Source organism: Phycodurus eques, chromosome 22 (assembly GCF_024500275.1).
Source record: "Phycodurus eques isolate BA_2022a chromosome 22, UOR_Pequ_1.1, whole genome shotgun sequence".
NCBI classification, from domain to species: domain Eukaryota; kingdom Metazoa; phylum Chordata; class Actinopteri; order Syngnathiformes; family Syngnathidae; genus Phycodurus; species Phycodurus eques.
The window spans coordinates 6,710,927-6,735,813 of NC_084546.1; the positions used below are offsets into that span (position 1 = coordinate 6,710,927).

Sequence of the window (24,887 nt, forward strand, 5' to 3'; positions counted from 1 at the left end):
TTGTCATACAAATCAGCCAGACTAAAAATGAGCATACATAGCATCGTCAATGTTAAAAATTTCCGATATCGATAAAATATTTTCTCCAGTAGATAAATGCTGCGTTGTGTGGGCGCAACTATTTGAGTTTTTGGTGCAATGCTGCCCCTTGGTGGTAAACATAGACTATCTTCGTAGACAAGTACTGTAAATAATTCCAGAATGTATAATTGAAATAAATGCCTTATTACTGAACTAGGCCAGTAATTTCTCACCACTGCAACGTGCCGTGTTAATTAGTCGTAAAAATTATTTTGAGACTACAAATAATGCACATTTTTTTCATCCAACCATGCGAGGAATGTACGAAAGGCAGAACAATGACTCTTACGCTAGATGGGAGAAGGTACAATTAACCTGTGTATCCACCTGTTGCCATTCATATTAATATACACTATAGTATAAACTTTTTGTGACATCATTGAGATTTTTCAAATGTAAAATATGTGCCTTGGCTCAATTAAAGTTGGGAAACACTGAACAAGGCTATTTCTATGGAATGGAAGTAAAACCCACAGCCAATCAGGAAGCAGCTACTTTATTTCACTACTCTCTGGATACTTTGCACAATTCAGCTTAATGCATGGACATTCACTACACATTCAGATGGGGGTTATTTTTAACCTGATTCGTCCCCTCCCAGGACGTGCGTCTTATATTACAGACTCACCGCCGAATGGCTATCCTGACACATCATCAACCAATCAGGGCGCCAGTTATAATCATATTGTTAGGGCTATTCTTTCATCTGAAATATTATAGAATATATATTTTTAAAGAACATATTTTAATAGGCTGTGAAATCAGGATTCCATTAAGTGAAATGTCATTGTATCAGCCAGAAGATTCTCTCGATAATAGTAGCATATGTGACATTGCATTTTCTTGTATCAAATCTCCCACCCTCCCTCCCCAATTCACCACCCTGCTCCCCATACAGTAGCTCTGCAGGTCAGGATCTATGCAAAATAAAGGGCTCTTGGATTACAACTTCTGATTGGGTCTCTTTTTTTCTAACAAAATATGAAAATCTATAGAAAAAAAAACATATAGTTCATTAAAAGGTAGATATAAAAAAAAAAAAAAGAAATCATGGCTCTCCATTGTAGTTGGGTCTGGAGGCTAAATTCCAGCTAGAGGAAATTGCACTTGAGCTGCACAATGGGTCAGTGAGGGCAGCGCTGCGCCATGTCAAAGTGCCAATTCACTTTTTGCGCACATGCTTATATTTGTCTACGTAGGCCTTCACCAGGATGGCCACCTTACTTGAGTTCACCTCGCCACTCTTGCTGTGACACACCTGCGGAAAGAAAACAACAAATAATATAAATCTAATATGCTTGCTGACAGAAGAGTTGCAATATCTGAAAATGCCTACCTTCTCTACTGCTTTGCGGACTATCTCCTTGTACTCCTCCTTTGTGATTTCCTTCTTTTGGTAATAAGGTTTGATAGCCGCCTTCACTTCATTTACAGCTTTCTCTTGGATCTGTTGTTTCTTAAGCAAAAACAGGATTTGTATTACAGAAATCCACATCAAATATAACCGTGAAAAAGGGCGATCGTAAGTTACCTTTTCTTTTTTGGAGCTGTCAGCTTGAGCCTTTTGATGCTGAGCTGGCTGCGACGTCGATGAAGGCTGCACCTGGCTGACGGCTTGCTGGCCAACTTTGGTTGGAGTGAGAAGCAGGCCCGGTTTTCCGTAAGCGCCCATCTAGGGTAAACCAGCGAATAGAAACGAATCAGGGTGTTCCCTGCATGCAAAATTTGTAGGCCCGAGAAGCTCTAATATCATAAAAAACGCTATCTGACTAGCGTCATTTTGAACTCGCTCCTTAAGCTGACGAAGAAAAAAAAACGCCAAATGAAAAAGAATAGGAGCCGCAAGTGATTTTCTCTCCAATGGAAGTTTCAAACGGCAAATATTGTTTGTTTTGTAACCAGGAATGTCCAAGACTCATAAAATAAGTATTTTTTCAAGATGAGCCAGCAAAGAGAAGAGTAATGAGTGCAGACTAAACTGAAAATAATTACACAGTCCGAAAGTTGCATTTTGCCAGCCCTACAGATGTGGAGTGGATATTCTCTGCACTCTAAATTGTAATATATGATCAAAAACTACTATTACTACGGATGTCCTGATCTCCTTTTTTTGCACCCGAGTCAAGTCACTTGATTTTGAGTATCGGACGATACTGAGTCTGATAGAATCCGATAACTCGGGAATGTATTAAGGAGCTAGTTAGATTTCAGCCCATTTGATTTCTTCCATAGTAGAGGTGCAACAATTAATTGACAACGAATCAATCGATAATTATTTAAATTAATCCTTTAGAGATCTCGTGAATTTAACTGTCCAAATCCTTAGAATTTCAGCCTCTCAACAGTCAATATTAATAATTATATTTACCTTTTTACACACACACAAAAAAAAATTGGATGCTCCAACCGCAGTCTAATGCATCGTCGTTTAAATGCATCATACCTGTGTTGTTTGCCCATCAGGCTGAGCTGTGGCCATCTGGCCCCCTTGTTGCATGGGAGGGGGCGGCGGGGGAGGTGGCGGCAGCGCCTGGGCGCCGAGAGCGGGCACCTGTAGCAGCGGCACGGCAGGGTGGACGTGCACAGGGATAGGAGGGGGCATGGCGAAAGGCGCTGCGGGTTGCAAGCTGACTGGCATGGGGCCGCGGGGGCCCTGCAGGGGGAACTGATGATGAAGGACATTCAGGTGAGGAGGCGGCGGAGGCGGCATCGCGGTCAGCACAGGCATCGGAGCGTTGCCCGGTATGGTCGGAGGTGCAGGCTCACTCTTAGCGGGATCTACAAATAAAACGTTAAGAGGCTTTTAGGGGGCATTTTTAATTCAGGATATTGATTTTGAATACAGTGGGACCTTGATTCACGAGTAATTTGTTTCGTGACCATGCTCAAATCAACTTTCCACATTGAAACGAATTACTACATTCCAGCCCCCCCGAAAAGCAAAAATATATTTTCTAACATTAAAATTGTTTTTTGTTAAAAAAATAGGGCTGTAGAGGATTGTACTGTATAAAAACAGTAACAGCATTATAAAATATAATTTACAGAAATACACGGTTCTCCCTTCACTGCTATTTTTTTATTATTATTATTATTTTTTTTTACGCCCTTTGACCAAACTTTCAGTAGCTTCTCCACCTTTTCATGGACGAGGGTTCGCAGCTTAGAAATTATTTTCAACGTCCAACGCCATTTCTCTATTGTTATGACACTGACATCTTGAACCGTTGAAACCAGTCAAAAGATCTCATCAACAGCATCTTCCTCAAGTTTAAATCCTCAAAAAGGCCCCTACCTATGGCTGGAGCTATCAACTATTTTTAGTCAAGTATTCTACAGACGATTCCCTCAAATAATCGAATATTGATTTTGCATTATTAAACAATAACGTGCATTGCACGGTACAGGGATTTTGTATTATTTTTTTACTCTTTGGGTTGACATACTTTTTGTTCTACAGTAGACATGCAGTTGTGGTACACATTGCACTAAATCGTCCTTATTTAAGTATAAAATGATCCCAAACTTGAACATTATTTTAACTCTCACCTCCTGTTTCGCAGTCACCATGCCAACCTATTTCGATACAAAGTAACATAAGTTACAGTTACATTAGTTTTGCTTTGACATTTTTAATCGATTTGAGCTATTCGATTAATCGTTGCAGCCGTACTCCTTAGCCTTCTCTTGTATGAGCATGACGCTTTTGTTCTTCGCATTGTATCTTGTGAGTTGACAATTTAAAAAAAATAAAAATAAATCCAAAATTTAAAGCATTTTTAAGTGGGACAATTCGTAGGTGGGCTCAGTCTAGGATTTTAACTAACACCACAAATCGCACTTTACCTGCTGCAGGTTGCTCCTCTTCGGATCGATTCCAGCCTCCTACTCCCCCCCTCTCCCTCTTGGAGTAATAATCCTGAACATCAGCAGGAAGTGTCCTCCGCACCGCCCAGCTGGACGCTGATGACCAGCCTGAGCGGTCCAGCACAGAGTCGCCTGAGTCTAACTCCTGTTTCCTGCGGCTGCCCCCACGATTCTCATTGAATCGGCTGTAGGCATCGTTCCCTGAATTGTTGCCCATTCCTGAGTTGTTCCGTGGCTGCCTGCGGCTGTCGTCCTCTTGCTGGTTGTGGAAGCCATGATTGCCAACTCCCTGGCCTCGCTCATAGCCGCCGCGTCCCCTTGCTCCGCGATCTTCCCAGCGGGAGCCGCCACCAAAATCCCAGTTTCTGCCCTCGGCTTCGCCGCGAGTTTTTTCTGTAACCCAATCTGGATTCTCCGACCAGCCTTGACATTCCGGCGACCTTTCGGAAGGCACGCCGTTCTCAAAGCGACCACCGCCTCCATGACACCGCCGTGCCTCGCCGCCGCTCCCACCACCTTGCCCTGACCTCCAGCCACCCCTTCGCTCTTTCCCTCGGGGTGACTGATCTCTGGACGGCGGCCACTCAGGGCTGTATCCTCGTCTGTATGATCTTGCTCTGGATGGAGACCGCGACTTTGATCTCGAGCGACTCCTGGATCGTCTTCTCTTCCTCTCACGGCTACGCTCCCTTCTGGCGTAGTCCCTCGTTTTGTCTCGTTCGCGCTCTCTTTCTTTGCTGCGAGTGCGGGACGAGTGGCTGGAGAGCGGGCTGCTGGCACGCTCTCTCGAATGTGAGCGGGAGCGCCTGGACGCCTCTCGTCTCGAGTCCCTCTTGGGTGACCAGGAGGACGTCGGAGAGTGGAAACGAGAGCGTCGTTGTCTCCCATTCTTCCTCTCGTGGATCGGGTCTCTCTCTCCTTGGTCTTTGCAACTCTGGTCAGCAATGGAGACAGGTGTTTCTGCAGTGGCTGATGCTGTGCTCTCTTTCACTTTCTCCAAAATGGTACCGCTACCAGCCTCACTCATGGGTGAACTGCAGTCCATTGGAACAACATTAGTATCATCTTTGGATAGATCCTTATCCTCAACTCTTTTGCCCAAATTGTCAACTTTTGAAGTCTCTTCAATTTCAGGTGTCTTTGAATCCTCAGATGCTTTTGCTTCTTGGACAGCTACTTTCTCCTCTGAGGGTTTAGCACATGGAGAACTAGGCTTGGGGCTGTCACATGATTCTGTCTGGAGATCCTGTGAGGCGTTGTCATTATTTCTTTCTTCTGACCCTTCTTCACAGGTCTCCATTTTGTCATCTTGTTCAGAAACATTGTTGCAATCAGGAGACATGAGGTTCTCCAGAGTGTTGTCCGGTTCAGATTCCGGCGACGTGGTGATCTTCTCATCGTCTAAGGTTGAAAATGACATGACAGTGGGTTCCTCCTCTTCTGTGCTAGATTTGCCATCAGAGTACTCAGACCCAGGGCTTTTCGGAGGGGAGACCAAAGGACAAGACAGGTGGCAGTTTTCATCAGGTTCTGTTTGTTCATGTTGTTCATTAGAGTCTTTATCTGTCTCGTTAGTGTCATGTTCCACATTACTGTTCAAAGATTCTGCAGCTTGTTGGCCATCAGGTGAACCAACATCACTGTGGTCTGCATTAAGACTTCCTTCTGTATCAGAAGGCTGATCTGAGTTGTTCATCTCAGGCTTTGCTTCATCTTTCTCATCTTCCTTGTCAGTGGTGTCAACCCCTTCACCCTCTTCATCTTCACTCGCCGACGGGCTCTCAACAAATTCGGACGAGTGCTTTTTTCTTGTGTTTTTCCTCTTCCCGCTGGCCTTTCGGTTTGTTACCTGTTTACCCTTCCTTTTAGCTGGCACCTGAGATGCCCCGCCTGGCTTGGAGGCCTGGCTGGCAGATGAGTCCGAGTCTGACACGCTGGACTGTGGCGGCGATGACGGGTCGGACACAGGAGGCTCTGCCTGGGCTTTACTATTACGCCCTGATCGTCTGGACGGTAGAGAGACGGCTTTTTTGGTGGGCGCTTTGGAGTTTGAGTCTCGCTCGCCACGTTTCTCTCCTCCTTTAGGACAGGTAATGGCGCAGACCACACCTTGAAAAACTGTAACAACACAAACCATGTGAAATAAATAAAATATATAATACAATTTAGAGGTGGAACGGTTTAAAAACGCCTCAGTAAAACCCCTCAGTAAACCACAGCAATATTAGTTGTTCCTCACAGAGGATAAAGAATATATGCCTGTGAGTATTCTTATTTTAGTGTCTATGTGTGTTGCTCCACCGTTTGTGTTCAAATATCAATTGATAAAACAGTTATAACAGTACAACACTGATGCTATTTGTTACCCCAGCTATGGCATTTTGCTTTGTTTGATGGCATTAAGCTAAACAGACTTAGCGAGAGCAAAGCTACATTGTTATTTTTAAATACACAATGTGTAATTCTCTTAGTTTTATGTTTCGTTTAACAGTAAACTGGGAGCGGCAATAAACTGCCTGAAGCCTCTTTTGGAAGAATTGTTCACTATGTGCAAAACTGAACGAAGGGTCGTATCTCCAAGAGGTTTTCCACCATTATTGCTACTGCTATTCCTTGAAGCACATACACTAACGGGTCAGACATTACTCACCAAAATGACCAGACCCAAATGATGAAGTGGAGGTAATAGGAGATGAACAGAGTCCAAATGTAAATGGACTGTGGTAGCTATTAACAGGTAGGAACCTGCAGGGAAGAGGTGTTATCAACTGTAAATGAGCTCAGATGAGGCTTTAATGCATTTCCACATCTTAAAGTCTATAAGAATAACAATATGAGAGTGGTAAGTAAAATTCCATTACCTTGCGGTTCCATTCGCAGTAATGGGAGCAGCAGGAGAGAACCACGGGCAATCTTGTACCTGGCGTTTGCACTGTTTTGTTTCATACAATATATCATCGGGTACCAACATAGGCTCTGTACTGCAAGATCATGATCAATACATGAGTCATTTATACTTTGTTCAGTCAAGGCAAAATATTCTTTCCTGAAATTGTTTCATAAATTCAAGTATTGCATTAACACATTAGATCTGTAAGTACTAAGGGTTCAAAACTTAAAGTTGTGTGCCTTGTCCCCCTATAGGGGGCACTCATACACCATACAGTATTTCCTATATGCTTGACAACTATCACAAAATACTGTATGTTTGTCATTAACAATCGAAGTTTGACTTACATGTCCTGTTGAGTAGACGTAGCTAATGACAGAAAAGGAGAAGATGGCCAAGCACAGCATTCTGTCCCTCTCACCTGGAATACAATACAGTATGTTTAAAAACTGGGGCAAATAAAAAAAGCACAGTACCAAACAAAATCGAAAGCCAACCTTTTTCCAGCTTACTGAAGATGTGTCATCGTTGTTGCCTGGTAGAGGAATGGACAGATGAGAAATGTATGAAAATCAAGCATGAAATTCATGCATAATGAAGGCTGGGAACGCACATTTCCACACAAGTCCTTTCGGTTTAGAATCGGCCACCTTCTCTGCCCTTTGCTGTCTGGACCTTTTTCTCAGTGTGCTTCTGGGAAAGAAAAAAAAACCCAAAAAGGTCCAACTTTGTCGAAAATATTTAGATGGATAAGGTTAAAAAAAAATAAATACTTACTTGAGACACACTCTGTGTTCCGGGTTTCTACAGACGCAAATCTCAGCTTCAGGTTCAGCCACTCGTGTTCTCACTGGAACCTTCAAACAACACGAACAACATCAAACTAATGCACCAATATTAGTTTGTAACTGATCTTGCATTGGATCACATTGCATTGTGCACATCTGAAATAAAAGTGTTCAGTATATTAATCAAAAGATGAAAGGAAGAAATGAATCAGAGGCAACGTGATTTCAACTATGGATAAACAGACCTTCACACAGCGCAAGCTTCCATCCCATCTGTACACATTCCTGAATGGCCGTCTGTCCACTGGACATGAAGGGATCATCTGCAACTGGTGAGAAAATAATCAAAACGGAAATATGAAGAATGGAATGTACAAAGCAGTCATGCTGCCCAACAATACAGTACACTTTTTATATTGGTTTGCAGAAATGTCACACATCACTAATTCTATGAAGCCATTAACACCAAGAAGTTTTGTTAGACACTAGAATGACATTATGACCGCTTACACAGTTTTCTACTAAGTTTGCAAAATTCTGGGAAAAGCCAAAAGCGACTAAACTAGACAATCGCAAATGAAATACAGTTGGCGACTTATCAGGTAGTGGACCCTGGCACAAATAATCAACTACCCGTGACGGAAAAACTGCGACCTGCTCTTATCGGGAAACAACATTTTGAGGCACCACATCCACTGCACTTTATTTCAATTCATTATAATTTTATTATAAGCTGACAGGCTTACTGTCATTTTGTAACCAGAAACAAAATTGATGTTGTGAAAGCTTGTGTGCATTTGGCAAGAGACTGTCCACTCTTCGGTTTTTCATCCATAGGTACATTACACATTTAAAATTATAAATAAAGTTAAGGTTGACTGTAAAACAATATGCAGTGGAACCTCGATAGAACGGAATAATACGGGCGGGGGTGGGGATCGTCATGAGCCGTGAGGAATTAGTGTCCTTCCTAGTTCCAAATCATTTGCCAAAGGCTTGTCAAAAAACTTACTATACCAAAAATAGCATGTTCCACACTCCAAAAACTCTGTTTCTCAGAGTTAACACTGCCGCCATCTCTCTCTCCCTCCCAGAAACGTATATTTTGCCTGTGAACGCTCAAGTGGTACGACATGGTATTTGTGATTGGCCGTTATATTTTTTATGTTGGTTTTGCATTTTTGCTTTGTGTTGCGAGCCAAAATTTGACATACGAGCAAACTTCAGATACGCTGCCGCTCGAGTGAAGTGAAACAAAAAAGGAGCAATTAAGGGACTGTAATGCCCTGGCAAGTAGGCAAGGAGAGGTATCTATTTTGCATGGATGTTTGCTTATCGCCAAATGGTTACATTAATACTATGACACATTTCCATTACATTACACTCAATTCCCAGTTAAATTCAATGGAATGGTTCTAAATTGGAATATTTCCAAAATTCCCCAGCTTAACTTCCCATGGAAATTTACCAGAAATGTTCCACCTCTTTGCAAGCCTTTTATCAATTTTGTATTACCGTAACTTCTCAGTGTATAATGCACCCCCACCAAAGTTGACCTCAAAATTCCGGAAAACCCTTCAACCTATGTATAATGCATTTTTACAATGCATGATTTTTCTTCTACCCATATGATCAAACCATGCTTGTCTGTATTTTGTTCGTTTTTTCAAATAATTATTCTGAAGTTAAGCACTTTATTTGAACACGTAATACTTTTTATTTATTTGCTCTTATTTTGAAATTCACAGCCTTACTTTTATTTAGTAAATGAGAAAAAACACAGTTGTGCTCATATGTTTGATTACCCAGGGAGAATTTGGAAGATGGGTACAATTCTTTAAAGAAAACATGAAGGACCAGGCGAAACATTTAATTTTATTTTAATGGGATTCAAATTAAACTCTCAAGCATTTCAGAAAAGCATTATCATTAAACAAAACATAACCATCAAGAAACTAATGATGGTTGTTGTTCAGTCATCAGTCGTATTTAAAAAATAGATGTATATTTCACAAATTCTGCCTGGGTATGTAAACTTATGAGCACAATTTTACATATATGGAGTCATACGTACCCCTGTCATATTTGAATGAAAGTGTAGGCTACACCCTTTTCATAACCTCTAGGGGGCGGTGGCATATTGGCATGAAAGTGTACAGCTTTTTCATAACCTCTTCAGGGGTCTCAAACTCATTTTTGTCACGGGCCACATTGTAGTTACAGTTTCCCTCAGAGGGCCGTTATGACTGTGAAACCATAACAATCTTTAATCACATCATCATATTTATTTTTTGTCCTGTTCAGCTGTAACAGCCTAACAGCAGAATCACCTCATCATATTATTACACCCAAAATTTATAAAGTTGTATTGGAATCAGAAATTAGGGGAATGGGTTTTTCAACTATTGTTCACACACAAAAATGCTTGCAATATCTCAATGTTATTTACGAAATATGACAATTTGAAATCTTGGTACAGATTTGAACAAGAATCATGGAAGTTGCCACACATGATTTGCCTTCGCGGGCCACAAAATCATGTGGCAGGTCGGATCTGGCGCCCGGGCATTGAGTTTGACACCTGTGCTCTAGATGGTGGCATACATTTATAAAATGTGAAAGGATGTTCAAAATGTTCATTTTCTCCTAAACCTATGTATAATGTGCACTATTGACCTTAGATTATTTTTTTGGGGGGGGGGGAAACGCAAATTATACTTGAGAAATTACGGTACTACTGCACAAATCCACAGAGTTGTAAATACAACGTCACAGCGTTGAACATCACCTCTGCCCAAGTGAGGAGGCATCCAGGGCAGAAGACATGGCAGCAGCTGTCCGGAATGGCGAGGTCTCCACCGGCCAGGACCCCTAAGCAAATAGGACATCGCTCTGCCTCCTCGGGATCGGTCCCATCAGGGGGCGGCCCCTGGCCACCTACATGAGAACAGAGGATAACATTATAACACACGCTATAATCCGTCACACATGACCGTTTGAAGAGACTCACCGCTTTCATCTCCAGTCATGTCCAGCCCCGGGCTGTCCAAATCACAGCTACAACAAAGATGAGCGTCAGCTATCAACAACAATTTTAAGTCCATTTGCAGTTTATATTCTTATTATGTAAAGGTCCACCACTTCACAACCTCTATATACTGTACACATACAATAGAAGTACACCTGACTGTAACTGATCTCGAAATGCACGGGCAGCGGCGCTATAATGTATTCCATCATCATCAGATTTTGTCATGCGTTTTCATAGTCAAGAGGATGAAAGCACCAGATGTATTAAAACTAAACCCCACGCATATTTGCAGTGCTGCCTTTTTCTGGAACCTATCCTTCTTTATCTGCTATTTGCTGCTTTTATGCTCCAGCCAAAGCAATCCTAGTATTACTTTCATGCAATCTGATGGAATGTGGGTGTTTGTAGGTTTAATTCATTGAGTTATTTTTCAGTGACAGTGAAAATAGGTTTCTGTTTCTTTCCCAATGAAGCTACTAATAGCGTGCGTGGTCTACTTTGCGGTTTCAATGCGCATGTATTCCCTAACATTTATAATTGTGTGGAAATGTCAGAAGGTGAGTTTGACTTAGCATTTGTGTAAAGTGCTAGTGATCATATTTGTAACCTTTCATTGATCAGTGACTCTCCGTACTGTTTTATGTTTTTATGTCAAATGGCTGTCTGTTGTTGTACTAGAGCGGTTCCAACTACCGGAGACAAATTCCTTGTCTTTTTGACATACTTGGCAAATAAAAAAATATTCTGATAAATAATTTTTTTTCAAAAAAAGATAAAATATGTTTTACTCTAATTTGAAAGTCTTTTGTGACTGGATTTTTTAAATAGGTGATATTACACAGCGTCCTCAGAAAGGGCATTTTTCGAAAAAAAAAAAAAAAAATTCTCTGGAAGCCATTTTCCGATTTTCAATTATTGGTACGTTGTACTTGGGCTGTGTGGCAATTCCACCAAGATTTAGTATTTTGAGACTGCCATTTTTGGGAAATCTTGTCATGTTGCTACTTATACCTGTGATAATTGTGGTCTCTAGAACTGTGGGTGGGGAAATCACACTGTAAAAATCAAGCATCTACTTGCATTTAGATAATAGTAATGGATCCATATCGGGTAAATATTTTGGACGAATTAAAATGTGAATTTTTTTTCATTTAATCACATTCAATTAGATATTGAATTTGAAGCAATATAACCAGTATAATAAATAGCGTTCAAGGAAAAGTCAGGTTTAAATAGCATGTACACTTTATACAGAAACACTTTTTTCCCCCCTCTCACCCATTTGACCATGACAGTTATGGCAGTAAGTCGCTCCACAACCTCAGAATATCATAACAATGCGACTTCTATGACAACGATGAACACAGTTGTGAAACCAATTAGCCTTTGTTCCCCCATCTAAACAACACGAAGATCTAACATCAAAATTCACTTTAACGAGTAAACCATGATTAACTAATACCTATTTGGGGATCAGTTTTGTTCGAGAACCAATGCAGAAAAGAGCCCATACTTGGTTGTTATTGGTTAGCAAGTGCGCTAATGCTAGCCGAAACCAAAAATAGCAACCAAATAGCTCCGTGGCTACTGGTGTATTAGCACAGTTAGCAAGCCCCGAGTTAAATCCCGGCTATTATTGATGACTCTCAAAACTGTGAAGGTCGTAGGTTGTCTCGGTGGGTAGTAGCAATCTTAGATTAAGTTTATCTCCTCGAGCTAACTAGCTGTTTTGGGATAACAACACAACACCTGCTTACGTCGTTACAACAAGCTAACACTTGAGGGTTGTTAGCAAAAGAAGCCACGGTCGCTTACTCACCCTTAAAGTGCCCCCGTGCCTTGTTTTTACGCGTCGAAACGCTTTCTCCTTCCAAACTTTTTTTCTTCTTCGAGCAAATGGCTACCAAATCGCTAAGCTACGCGTTGTATTGCGGTACTTGTTGTTTGGTAATGGGGCTAAAAACCAAGCAGAGATTTCACAAATTCTCGGCCACATGTCTCGCGGTGCGGCCCGCAGTTTTCGCGAGGAGCTCCCCTGACTGGAGACACCGAGCATTACACAGAAAAGGACCAGTGATGAAATTTCCAATACCCAATGCACAAACTGAAGAAATATAAATTGCAGTTGTCCTGAGACAAAATGTAACAGTAGCTGTAATAAAAGAAAATACGAAGCAGAGACTTAGACTCAAAACTGAGGCAGTACCGTGCTGCCGAAAAAAAAAACTAACTCGTCTGAAACTGTGCCAAATGTATTTTTGGAGCTGCAAGAATTGGAGCGTGAAGTCATTAACGCTTCAATTATCAAAAGCCGACCAGTGACAATAGGAAATCACAGTTGTTTACATTAGAATTTAATTGAACTATCCATAGCCAAAGGTGAAATAGTGAAGGTCCGTATTTGTCACTATTTTAAAGACCGGAATTAGGTGCTGAAACTATTTTATGAAACTCAACTTCCAAGGAGCAGTGATGCACATCCTTTGTAATAGGTTTTTCATTGCAAATAACATAGGAAAGATGTGAAAAAAAGCAACTTTACAACTTGTTTTCATACTAAGGCATGCTGACAAATAATTTTAAAAAATGCCTGGTTCAGTTGTATATAAATGAAACCAGAAGAAAATACAAAATGTTCAGTGTTTTTATTTAAAAACTATAAACAGTCACCAAAGTAAATAAAGCCAATCTCTAACAGACTGTTAGGTCTATGTTTAGTCACACATCCTACTGACACGGCAGAAATGAGGATGGTTGGGTCGCCCCCCCGGTCAGATGCTAATAGGACAGGCAATCATAAATGGTACACAACACACGGTAGAGAGGACAGTCTTGAGGACGTGAGCCGGAATGTGGCATGGTATTAAGAATGAAAAAATAGTACAATAAAACTCCACACTATATTAAGATAGAAAAAAGTAGTGAAGAAAATATTATACCTGCACGTAAAGCAAAGAACACAGGAGAAACCCTGTATAAAAACTCCATGTATTTAAACCAATTTAAAAATACAAAAAAAATTTGGTACGCGCAGTGCCCGTACAATGACAAAACGCTTACAGTGGATAGATATATGTCACTTATTTTTGTGTGTGTGTGTGCACTGAGGGGGAAGGTGTAAGGGAACAGAAAGGGAAAATACCTTCAATATTTTTTTTCTTCTAGAAAATGACGATATATTATTCCATACTCTTTCAGCCAGCAAAATGAGTTCTACAAGGTATTATAATACAAAATGTCACAGTTCCACAAAAAACTGTTTTTTTTTTTCCTCTCCCTAGGCTTTACAGCATCAGTACCTTTGCAGAAGTATTTACAGGGTTTAAAGTACATTCATCCACTGCTGAGTATAGAATCACATTAGATACAAGTGACCAGGGATCATAAAAAAAAAGCAAACAAACAAACAAACAAAAACACTACTTATTCAATCCTACCAAAGTAACACTTCTATTACACCACAGAGCAAGTTCTCCAGTGGCTGCATCGTGATCAAAGAGGATCTTCTGTATATATATTCACAACATATTTACAAGATTCATTTCATTAATTGTGATGGTATTCATTTCAATAATAAATAAATGAAAATATATCGACTCAAGTAAGAAAACCAAGCTACCAAGTTTGAAGAAAAAAAAAATAAATTCTGTGCCAGTTGCCAGCAAAGTCCTCCTCCATCCCAACCTGATGGGACATCTTCCAAAGCCCGCTCCTCTCACACGGGGACCCCGAAAACCCGGAGATCTTCCTTCAGTCAGAACTCACTCGTCAGTTCATGGGACGAAAGAAGGAAAAACATTGATAAAATGTGCTCGTGTTTGGTGCTCATTTTCTCAGGGTTTCGTCGGTGGAGTCCCTCAGGGAAGCGGTCAGAAAGAGCTCCCTCTGATGGGCAGCTGGTGGAAGACCCCGTGGCAGTTTTTGAGTGTGTGGTCGAGGGTACATGGTGGGGTTTCAAACACAGGTTAAAGGAGCTGAGGATCGGTTGGGAAGGGGAGGGCCGGGGGCGGCAGGCGTGGCAGAAGGAGGGTCTTCAGGCCGGATCCTGCGCGCCGCTTCCTTACAGACCCGCTTACAGCTCAGCGGCGGCTTTCTCCTCTCACCTCAGTGTACGTGTGAGGGTGACGGAGGGGTTTCTCGAGGTTGTCTATCCTTTTGGCGTTAGGCCTGGAGCGAGCGTGTCAGTTCATAAAGGCATTTGGCGAGCGTGGTGGAGACCTCCATGTTACTTAGTGCGAGCACGGAGAGGTGCGGCTCGTGCTTCTTTACCAGCCTGAAAGAAGAAATGTGTCAGTGTTTGGCCCCAAGCTACAGCGGTACCTTGAATTTCAACAAGTTTGTTCCGTCCCTGTATAATATGACTATTTCTTTGGCATCTTGGTGCCAAGTAACTGTTGAAGTATGTTGAGGATGTTCATGTTGTGGGGGAGGGGGCAATTATGCAAAGATTTTCAATATTTGCCGCAGGGCTAGTGGTCCGGCATTCACAGATTTTTTGGGGGGGGAACCTATCCTCCGTTATTCAAAGAGAAAACTTTTCTGTTTTTGCCCTCAGGTCATCTGCATCTTGGTGCCAAGGAAACAATTTGAAGTGAAATGAGGAACTTCACTGAGACAAAAGTCGTCTTTTGCTACCATCTTTTGGCATCTACAGGCAATTTCTAAGAGGGGAGCATCAATGACTTGTGGATTTTCGCTATTATGTAATAGAGGGGGTCCACTGTATACCAATCAATCTTCCCTAATAAAATGCAATTGCCATTAATCCGTTCTAGTTGCCCAAAACTATCCAACAATTTGATGTTATGTTTTTAATAAATAATAGCACTGTATCTTAGAAAAATTTAATAAGAGAATTGAAAGCAATAAAGTGGTTGTATTACAGGTAATTACTATATGTACAGTAGTAGTCGTGTGTAGGATGCGTGCCTTCAAGGGGTGTGGCCTAGGAGGTGACATCAGGAGCTATAGTCTGGTTGGACATTTAGTCTGCATGTGAGCGACAAGGTGCAAGTTGTGGCCTACAGCAGCCCTGCGAGAGTTCTCATTTTGTATTTGTGTGTTTTACCGTTTGTCCCGTTCAAGTAACTGCTTAAAGCATTGGTGACTGTAGCTCTCTTTGCCCAAATGAGAGGGCATTACAGAACCTTAGTTGTTCCGTTTTTTTTTTTCATTTCACTTGCTGGTGGCGTATCAAAACCTTGCTGGTGGCTCAATCCACACCAGCAACAGCTCGTAACACTAAAATTGGGGGCACTCATAAGTCAAGGTACCACTGTATATGTACATTCTTCAAATATGGATCCAGGCAGCATAATCAAGACTCAATACTTACATGCGACCACAGTCCGAGTGCTTGGCGATGTTCTTTAACGTTAAGGCAGCAGTTAGTCTTATGTGTTTGGTCACTGGTCCCTCCTTCTCATCCTAGGAGAGGAAAACAAGAGATTGGAACATTTTACTAATGTAGCACATATTACTTGAAAGAGACCAACATTTGCAGTTCTTTTAAGACTTTTTAAGGATATGTCAATCCAATTCAAGACCTCTCATTAATATATTGTTGATATAGTGATTGCAGCTTGCATGTAGAATGTATTAATACAAACTAAATATTGCCTAGCAATACATTATTTAATTTAAGTCTTTCACTGGCAGCCCTCCCTGTTAACATGGATATTTGACTTCTATTGCCAACAATGGCATTTAATATTGTTCTTTACAAAGACTGGAAATCTTTCGACACAAAGCCTTAGTAAGTAAGGGATGAGGTCAGTCTGCTTGCACTCACTGTGAAGTCCCTAAAGACCAGGTTTCGAGAGCCTCTGCGGAGGGCCATCAGAGCTGCGCTCGGATGATTGACGATTGCTTTCGGTGGTCGCGCTGTTGGAGTACTGCCTGTCACCGGCGCCGTCCTTTAAAACCACACAGTTAAAATTTGGGTTGAAAACAATTGGAATCGTTCATTCAATATACATGTTGGTATAATGTAAGCGTTGCATGTACTGGGAAGAAGTCGGGTTGGGGCTTTGTGCCTGCTGCTCCTCCAGTTTGAGTCCAGCCAGCAACGCCTCCCGAGAACAGTGCTTATCCTGGAGTTGAGAACAAGAAGAGTTTCAACAATGTTTCAAATATAATCTAGGACAGTAGAAAAAATAGTTAGCTCTCCCAGTACCGCCATGACGACTACAATAACCTAACGAGACAGGTTTTATTCCGAATAAGCATTTATTATTGTAAACCACTTTATTCAGTTTAAGCATAAACATTGCACTTACAAAAAGTAGAAAACTGTGCTTAACGATTAAATTAAAATGTATTGCACACAGAGGTAAATAAAAATGGTGCAGAAACAATTTAAAACAAACTGTTCTTCAAGATTAAATGCAAATTTATTGAACTTAAGAGTTAAATACAACGGAACTGTACTTCATGATTCTTTCGCGTACCACTAGACAAAGCACTTAGCTAGGAGAAAACTAAAGATAACCAACAACTCTCACAGGTGCCGATGCCCCCCCCCCCAATTATGGTATTAGTCGATAAACTTTGGGGTGGGTTAACCATAAATGTAGAAATGTAGACTGCTCTAGTGTAGCTAACTGGACATCTTTTTTGCATTCAAGCATGCAAGCAGAAAGAATGATGGGTGTAGTTGCTTTTCCAATTGAGACATTGGTAGCAAACGGGCATTCTCAAAAATGCATCGTCCCCAAGTTTAGTTCATATCATAGAATAATGAGGTTTAATTCCGTGCTGTTGGTAATGGTCATACCTGTAGATGCGTGATGAAGGACAGTCTTTGTCGCGGAAAAGGATCACATCCCTCCCACTGACACTGGCCTCCATATACATCCTTTCCTCCATGTTGCGTTGCGGCGTGGTAAAACACTTTGGATGGAGTCTCGAACCACCTAGAGGAAGACCAACAGGATGAATAATTTGAGACATTTGTATGCAGTGCATGAAAAAGACTGACGATGAAGTCTGTTACTCATCTTACCGTTTACAGGATTGCCAAAGACATTTGAAGTTTTGCCCCGCTTTCCTATTATGCTCGGGCAGTACTGTGGGGGCTTGTTGCGTTGATATGAGGTGAGGGCTGTCTGCTAGTGCAGGCTGGGTTGCGGGGGGCGGGGACGGGGTAACAGTAGGCTGGACAAGAGACATCCAACATCATATGTAATTCCATGTGAATAATGCATTTTAATCATGAAAATATATTGGGAGATGTGTGTACACTATCCACAAAAAAATAGGGATATTTAACTTTTGGGTGAAATTTAAATGTGGAACCGAAAATGCACTAGAGCCTTTATAGGTTAACTTAATTTGACCTTCCCTCAACTTATAAATGTACATCCCCAATTTCTCAATGTTTCCGTACTTTTAGCACAAAATGATGTTTTCGAACAGAGCTCAACGGCAAAATTCACAACAGGTGTTTCATCCATGACTTGACTAACAAAGTTTCAAGAACGTCCACATCTAAGTCATTCTGTGACTCTACCAGTCTCTGTAGCAAACTGCTAATGACACTCTGCGACACTAAGATCAGAGGACACTTCCCTCTGTTTGAATGCCAATTCTCATTAAGCCAGAAATGTTATTGGTCGATTCAGCTCCTTTGAGAGAATAACAAGTTGTGCAAAAAGTACTAAAACATTGGACATCAAAAGTCCAGAGAAGTTCAAATTACAACCCCAATTCCAATGAAGTTGGAACATTGTGTTAAACATAAATAAAAACTGAATACAATGATTTGCAAATCATGTTTAACCTATATGTAATTGAATACACAACAAAGACAAGATATTTAATGTTCAACTGATAAACTTTATTGTTTTCAGCAAATAATCATTAACTTAGAACTTTATGGCTGCAACACATTCCAAAAAAGCTGGGACAGGTGGCAAAAAAGACTGAGAAAGTTGAGGAATGATCAAACACCCGTTTGGAACATCCCACAGGTGAACAGGCTAATTGGGAACAGGTGGGTGCTATGATTGGGTATAAATGGAGCTTCCCTCAATTGCTCAGTCATTCACAAGCAAAGATGGGGTGAGGTTCACCTCTTTGTGAACAAGTGCGTGAGAAAATAGTCGAACAGGACAATGTTCCTCAACGTACAATTGCAAAGAATTTAGGGATTTCATCATCTACGATATCATCAAAAGGTTCAGAGAATCTGGAGAAATCACTGCATGTCAGCGGAAAGGCCGAAAACCAACACTGAATGGCGTGACCTTCGATCCCTCAGGCAGCACTGCATCAAAAACCGACATCAATGTGTAAAGGATATCACCACATGGGCTCAGGAACACTTCAGAAAACCAATGTCAGTAAATACAGTTCGGCGCTACATCCGTAAGTGCAACTTGAAACTCTACTTTGCAAAGCAAAAGCCATTTATCAACAACACCCAGAAACGCCGCCGGCTTCTCTGGGCCTGAGCTCATCTAAGATGCACTAATGAAAAGTGGAAATGTGTTCTGTGGTCCGACGAGTTCACATTTCAAATAGTTTTGGGAAATTGTGGACGTCGTGTCATCCGGGGCAAAGAGGAAAGAAAAGAACCATCCAGACTGTTATGGACGCAAAGTTCAAAAGCCGGCATCTGTGATGTTATGGGGCTGTGTTAGTGCCAATAGCATGGGTAATTTACACATCTGTGAAGGCACCATTAATGCTGAATGGTACATACAGGTTTTGGAGAAATATGCTGCCATCCAAGCAACGTCTTTTTCATGGCTGCTTATTTCAGCAAGACAATGCCAAACCACATTCTGCACGTGTTACAACAGCGTGGCTTTGTAGTAAAAGAGTGCGGGTACTAGACTGGCCTGCCTGCAGTCCAGACCTGTGTCCCGTTGAAAATGTGTGGCGCATTTATGAAGCGTAAAATACCACAAGCTGTACATCAAGCAAGAATGGGAAAGAATTCCACCTGCAAAGCTTCAACAATTAGTGTGTTGTTAAAAGAAAGGCTGATGTAACACAGTGGTAAACATGACCCTGCCCAAGCTTTTTTGGAACATGTTGCAGCCATCAAATTCTAAGTTAATGATTATTTGCTAAAAACAATAGTTTATCAGTTTTGAACATTAAATATCGTGTCCTTGTAGTGTATTCAATTAAATATAGGTTGAACATGATTTTGCAAATCATTGTATTCAGTTTTTATTTGTTTAACACAACGTCCCAACTTCATTGGAATTGTAAGTTCACCTGTAAAGGTTCGAGTGCATTTCCTGAAATTTCACCTGAAAGCTGAATATCACAAACTTTGTGTTAAGTGTATAATATAATATAAGATGCATTGAAGTCTTTTGTACGCTAAGATGTAACTGAAGCGCTCTCTGGAGGCACTAGTTGTTCTCTTAGCTGCTTTGCTATCGGAGGTTTGTATCAGTGAGAGCCACATGGTCTTAACTGACCTCACCTTCTTAACCTCCACGTCACACTTACCGCCTGCATAACAGTCTGACTGAGTTGTAAAATGATTTTAAAATCACATTGAATGCATAGTTTGGCTGATGGAAACTGCTGATAGACACTGCAAAACACTCAAATACTCACACTATGTGCTAGACAGGACTGTGTTAGCAGACCTGACACGAAATCACACCATAAGACCACACTGACATGACATTTTCCTTCCAATGACTCACCGTTGAACCACCTCCCTGTGTGGGTGAGCAGTTCCTCTGCTGACTGGCATTCTCTATTGCTACTTTGGCTACTGTGCTTGGGTCTGTTCCTGCGGGCACGGCCACCATCGTGGAACTGTTGCCCGCGTTGTTGGGGTCGCTGATGGTGATTATCCGCACTCCCACCTTGCTGGGGATCCCCGAGGATGCGGCTGCCGCGGTGCGATCCTCGCTCTCAGCCGGCCTCTTGATGCCCCGGGCTTCCGAGGCAACTCCGTTTGCAGGGGAGGTGGCGGCGCTCTGGGAGGTAACGGGGATTGTGGGGGGAAGGTTGGAATTGGGGAGAAGTTGCTGCCTTAGCACAGGCACAGCGTGGCCAGGCCCCAAAGGTCCATTTGTTAATTCCGAGGGCGGCCTGGTGCCGACTGCCTGAGGTCCATTGGCCAGGCGCTCTGCCTGCTGGGCTTTGGCAGTGTCCTGCTGGAGGGGAGGAGGGGGATTGGAGCTGTGACTCCTCTCATTGGGACCCACCTCTCCATTCCCCAAGTATTGTTTGGAAGCAATGTGATTTGGAATGTTTTTACTAATGACACCAATGTCGCCCCGGTCAACGTCACACACCCCATTGACCAGTGTCTTTTTAGAGTCGGGGTTCCCCTCCAAGGCAGCATCGAGGCCTGGGGAGAGGGCCTGCTTCCCATTAGCGGGACTCTCCGCAGCTGGACCATTTAGTGTCCCCTGGCTATTCCCTGAGTGGTATGGAGGTAGATTAGACTCCATGCACTTCCGACCATTTAGCAGCTTGGCACCTACTCCAACAGCACCGTTACTGGTTTTCCCATTGGAGGAGTCTCCATCTGCCATCGAGGAGTTCTCCATCACCTCGATTTTTCGCTCATGGATGTGCAACCCGGTGGCGTCCTTGGCCTCCTCCTCCTTTTGACAAATGATCTTGTCGCCTCTGAGCGGAGACTGCGGCGGCGGAACTGCAGGAGCTTGTTGGGGTAAGGTTCCGGGCGAGAAAGGAGGTGACAGGACACTCGGGGCAACTGCATCGTGGCTGACCGCGGCAACAGCTGCAGTGGAGGTGGTAAAGCCAGTGTTAGGGACCACAGTAAATGTGACTTGTCCAGTCGCCATGGGGGCCTGGATGATTGCAGCTGGGGTACTTGTCGTGATGAGCTGGCCTGGCAAGAGCTGGACCTGGCTTGGAACCAGTTGAACGTTGAGCTGCTGAGGCTGTGCAGGGGGGCCCTGGGGGGTGTAGGCCGTCTGGTAGATGACCTGTGAACTCGTGCTGTTGGGAGGGGGCACCTGTGGCGCAGGAAGGATGAGCTTTCCACCCGGCGTGGAAGGCCCTCGCTTTGGAAGCAGAAGCTGTTTGATCAAGCTGGACTCTGAGGAGGTAGGCTGAGAGGGAGGAGTTTGGGGAATCATTTGTTGATGTCGTTTTATGGACAGTGCTTGGCTGACAGTTTGATTGGGCTGGACTTGTGGAGTGGGGTGGGACGCAGCAGGCGGGCACGGGCTGGAAGAAGCTCCGGGCTGCCCTGGTATTTGGATAGACTGAGCACCAGGAATGGCAGAAGGGTTGGCAAGAACGATTTGGTGTATGGCAGGGGTGTAGGCTTGGTTTTGCTGAGGACCGACTATTACCACACTCTGTGCCTGTGTCTGAGGCTGCTGGTTGGCTGTTGTAGCTGCTGGGCCAGTGGGCTGGTTTGGCGCTGGTTTGGGGGCGATATTCTGAAATGTGACACGTGACCCCGTGGAAGTCAGCACCCCCGGATTACTTGATGCCACCTGGATGGAAGAAGTGGGTACAGATGCAGCCACACCACACTGAGGGTCTACTTGGGGAGAGGCTCCCTGTGATGTGGACAGAGGTGGAGTTTGAGTGAGGGGCGGGTGCTGGGAGATTGTGGGGCAAATACCTTGCACCCTGGCGGTGAGTATGTGACCCTGGGGTACCTGCTGAAAAAGGGTGACTGGTGTCCCGGTGGGGAGCATGGGGGAGTGCTGCTGAACCGAAGGTGGGACAGCTGTGTTTTGGGGGCTGTGGTTCTGGGAGGCCGGTGCCGATGTTGGAATCTGGACCACTGGACCAGAACGGATTTGCTGCTGCACTAATGCCTGAGTATTTGGTGGTAAATGCAGAGGCACGTGCGGGATCCCCGGATGATGCGAAACTGCTGGGTGGCTTGCAACGGGTGTCTCCTTCACATTGACGGCCCCAGATGGAGTTGCGCCACCTACGCTGAGGCCAGGAGGCCTGCCTAACTGTGGTTTACCTGACCACACAAAATACAGACATAGAACTGGTTAGTTCGGTTTGCTTCCTAATATCCAGAGGAAAAATGACACGACAAGCACAGCAATGCAGACATCTGGGATTAAAATCGGGGTGTCCAAACTATGGCCATTTTTAGCAGCTCATTTATACTATAATTAACAATAGACATGGCCTCAAGTTGTCACAAAGTGGGTTAAGGGCGACTCATGCCGGACTCCAAAGTGCATCACGTTGCGCCGTTTTAGCCACCCCACTCCCCACAAATCAGGAAAACTGCTATGGTGAAACCCAGTGTAACGTTCAGCACTATATAGTTCTCAGTCTTTGTACGTTTTCAGAAATGATCTTCAAACATGTATAATGTATTTACAAAAAAAAATAGAATTCACTTTACAAGGTATAAAAGGTTAAGAAGGTCAAAGTTTAGACACACCCAGTTTAAAATAAGCATTCTAAAGTGGCCAGATTGTTGTTATTTTTCTTTTGCTTCAAATTTTATATCCTACCTGGAGATTGAGCCTTGGGGTCTGCAGGGGCTTCAGGTCGAACTGCAGGAGCTGGTGCTGCACCTGGCACCGGTTGTTGTTGTTGTTGTTGAGGCTGCTGGTAGAACAGCTGGACGGGCAGCGGTATTGACCTCCGCCTTATCCCCACCAGGAGGATGTGAACTGGGCCATTGGCTTTGGTTTCCTCCTGCCGCCGCATGGTATGATTGGGAAACACAGCCCTGCAAAGGGTAAGGCGAGATGAGAATGTACAGTGCTAAGTCCTTGGAGGTGGTTCATTTTGAATAAGCATTTGCTCTTCATTGTAATGTTTAATTAAAGATTGAATAATTAATTCATTTTACTTTGAAAAGTTTTAGACAATTGCTTGCTTTTACCCATAAGTATCTCTAAAAACTGTGAGGAACATTTGGTTTTCTCTCTCCTCACTTTAGGGCACAACCACTTATTTAGACACGATACAAACACAGTAAATAAAAGACTGACCGAAGACATTTGAGGAAGCCAGTGGAGTTCAAGATGTTACTTCGTCCCATTTTGCTGCACGTGGACAGGTACTCTGAGTACATGTCCGACCGGGACACCGATCCCTCAGTGCTTGTCTCGAAGTGTGCATTTAGCCTGTTGGAGAAACAATTTACAATTTGCACTGCAGAGACAATGCTTAAAATATCACTCATGTACATGTGAACACAGTAAACACGTGGGATTAAATGTAACCATTATATTTATTTTAACCAGCGCAGTAATTCTAAAAATGACTTACCATTGCAATGTAAATTTTTCTCCATCAAGTTCGACTATACCAGGTGGAGGCTGTGTGGACTGAACAGGAGCCCGTGTTGCTGAAGAGCAGAAAACAAAAAAAGTTAAAATGTTAACGCTTACGTACAAACAATTCAGTGATGAAAGAGCGCGCTATAAATAAAAATACAGTCTGATGATTCAGTTAAACCTCCAAAAATAGCCCTCCCTAGATTGTCCACTAGATGTCAGATAAAAATGACTACATTAGTTTGTGTTACAACCAACATTAGAGGGAATCAGTCACTGTCAGCAATTTAATACATTTACAGACACGTAGGGCGACTATATATTTATTAGTCTTCAGAAAACTTGGAAAAACAATGCAAATTGTAATTGATAAAATGGTAAACGTAAAATGGTATACTCCGTGGTAAACCGGATGGGATTCAGTATATATGACTACGAATATTACACCTCATCAAGCTTCAACATATAAGTTGTGGCTTTTTAATTATTGTGCACCAAAATTCCTCTTGCATGCCGGCATCTGGACTTTAATGAGTAACCATAAAATAAAATAGGGTATATTTTATTTGATGTTTAGTGTCACAGTTTGTGTGTGAAGGTCACTCACTCGTAGCTGGCGCACCCTGCACGGCCGGAGGTATCTGCTCGACCAGCTGCGGTCGAACCTCTGTAGCCTGTTCGGCATTGGCTTGATGCTCGATCAACCGCACCGCTGTTAGGGCATCTGGTCCAAATGTATGAAGGTCGACGGATACTAACCTCACGAGGAGGTCTGACCAGGGAGAAAGAGCAGAAGGAACACATTTTAGTACAAATCTAGTAATAAATGTAACAGATCAAATATAACTACTGTAATTGCTCCAGTGAGAAGTTAATGAAAAATAATTCCAGGGTAGGAGAAGCTTCCCTATTTGGGATTGAAATCAGAAGAACAATGTCACACTTAAAATAAACAAACGCCTTACAAATTATTTTATTTGGAAACTGCACATGCAGTGGAGACGCTC

The 24,887-nt window shown here is 42.7% G+C and overlaps 2 protein-coding genes across 3 annotated transcripts in view; both read right to left on the reverse strand.

The window, feature by feature from the left end:
* Positions 1–121: 121 nt before the first annotated feature.
* On the reverse strand, positions 122–12,699 carry scaf11 (SR-related CTD-associated factor 11). Of its 2 annotated transcripts, none has more exons than XM_061668359.1 (15): positions 12,477–12,699; positions 10,637–10,683; positions 10,415–10,563; positions 7,872–7,955; positions 7,616–7,695; positions 7,452–7,531; positions 7,336–7,373; positions 7,186–7,259; positions 6,810–6,929; positions 6,599–6,693; positions 3,928–6,066; positions 2,525–2,859; positions 1,613–1,753; positions 1,418–1,528; positions 122–1,339 (listed from the first exon to the last, which is right to left on the reverse strand). In XM_061668359.1, the coding sequence occupies exons 2-15, from the start codon at positions 10,653–10,655 to the stop codon at positions 1,244–1,246; spliced, it is 3,561 nt and encodes a 1,186-aa protein (XP_061524343.1). In that variant the 5' UTR covers positions 10,656–10,683; positions 12,477–12,699; the 3' UTR covers positions 122–1,243. The 2 variants fall into 2 exon arrangements, with proteins under 2 accessions (XP_061524343.1, XP_061524342.1); XM_061668358.1 differs by having other exon boundaries at positions 1,418–1,537.
* A 1,201-nt stretch (positions 12,700–13,900) lies between these two features.
* arid2 (AT-rich interactive domain 2) overlaps positions 13,901–24,887 on the reverse strand; it is a 30,908-nt gene continuing 19,921 nt past the window's right edge. The window contains exons 11-21 of the mRNA XM_061667890.1: positions 24,488–24,652; positions 23,873–23,951; positions 23,593–23,727; positions 23,107–23,327; positions 20,329–22,598; positions 17,661–17,812; positions 17,433–17,571; positions 16,664–16,749; positions 16,449–16,572; positions 15,993–16,084; positions 13,901–14,930 (exon numbers count right to left, since the gene is read on the reverse strand). Coding sequence (XP_061523874.1) covers positions 14,819–14,930; positions 15,993–16,084; positions 16,449–16,572; positions 16,664–16,749; positions 17,433–17,571; positions 17,661–17,812; positions 20,329–22,598; positions 23,107–23,327; positions 23,593–23,727; positions 23,873–23,951; positions 24,488–24,652 — 3,575 coding nt within the window. The 3' untranslated portion in view covers positions 13,901–14,818. The remainder of the gene's footprint in view (positions 14,931–15,992; positions 16,085–16,448; positions 16,573–16,663; positions 16,750–17,432; positions 17,572–17,660; positions 17,813–20,328; positions 22,599–23,106; positions 23,328–23,592; positions 23,728–23,872; positions 23,952–24,487; positions 24,653–24,887) is intronic.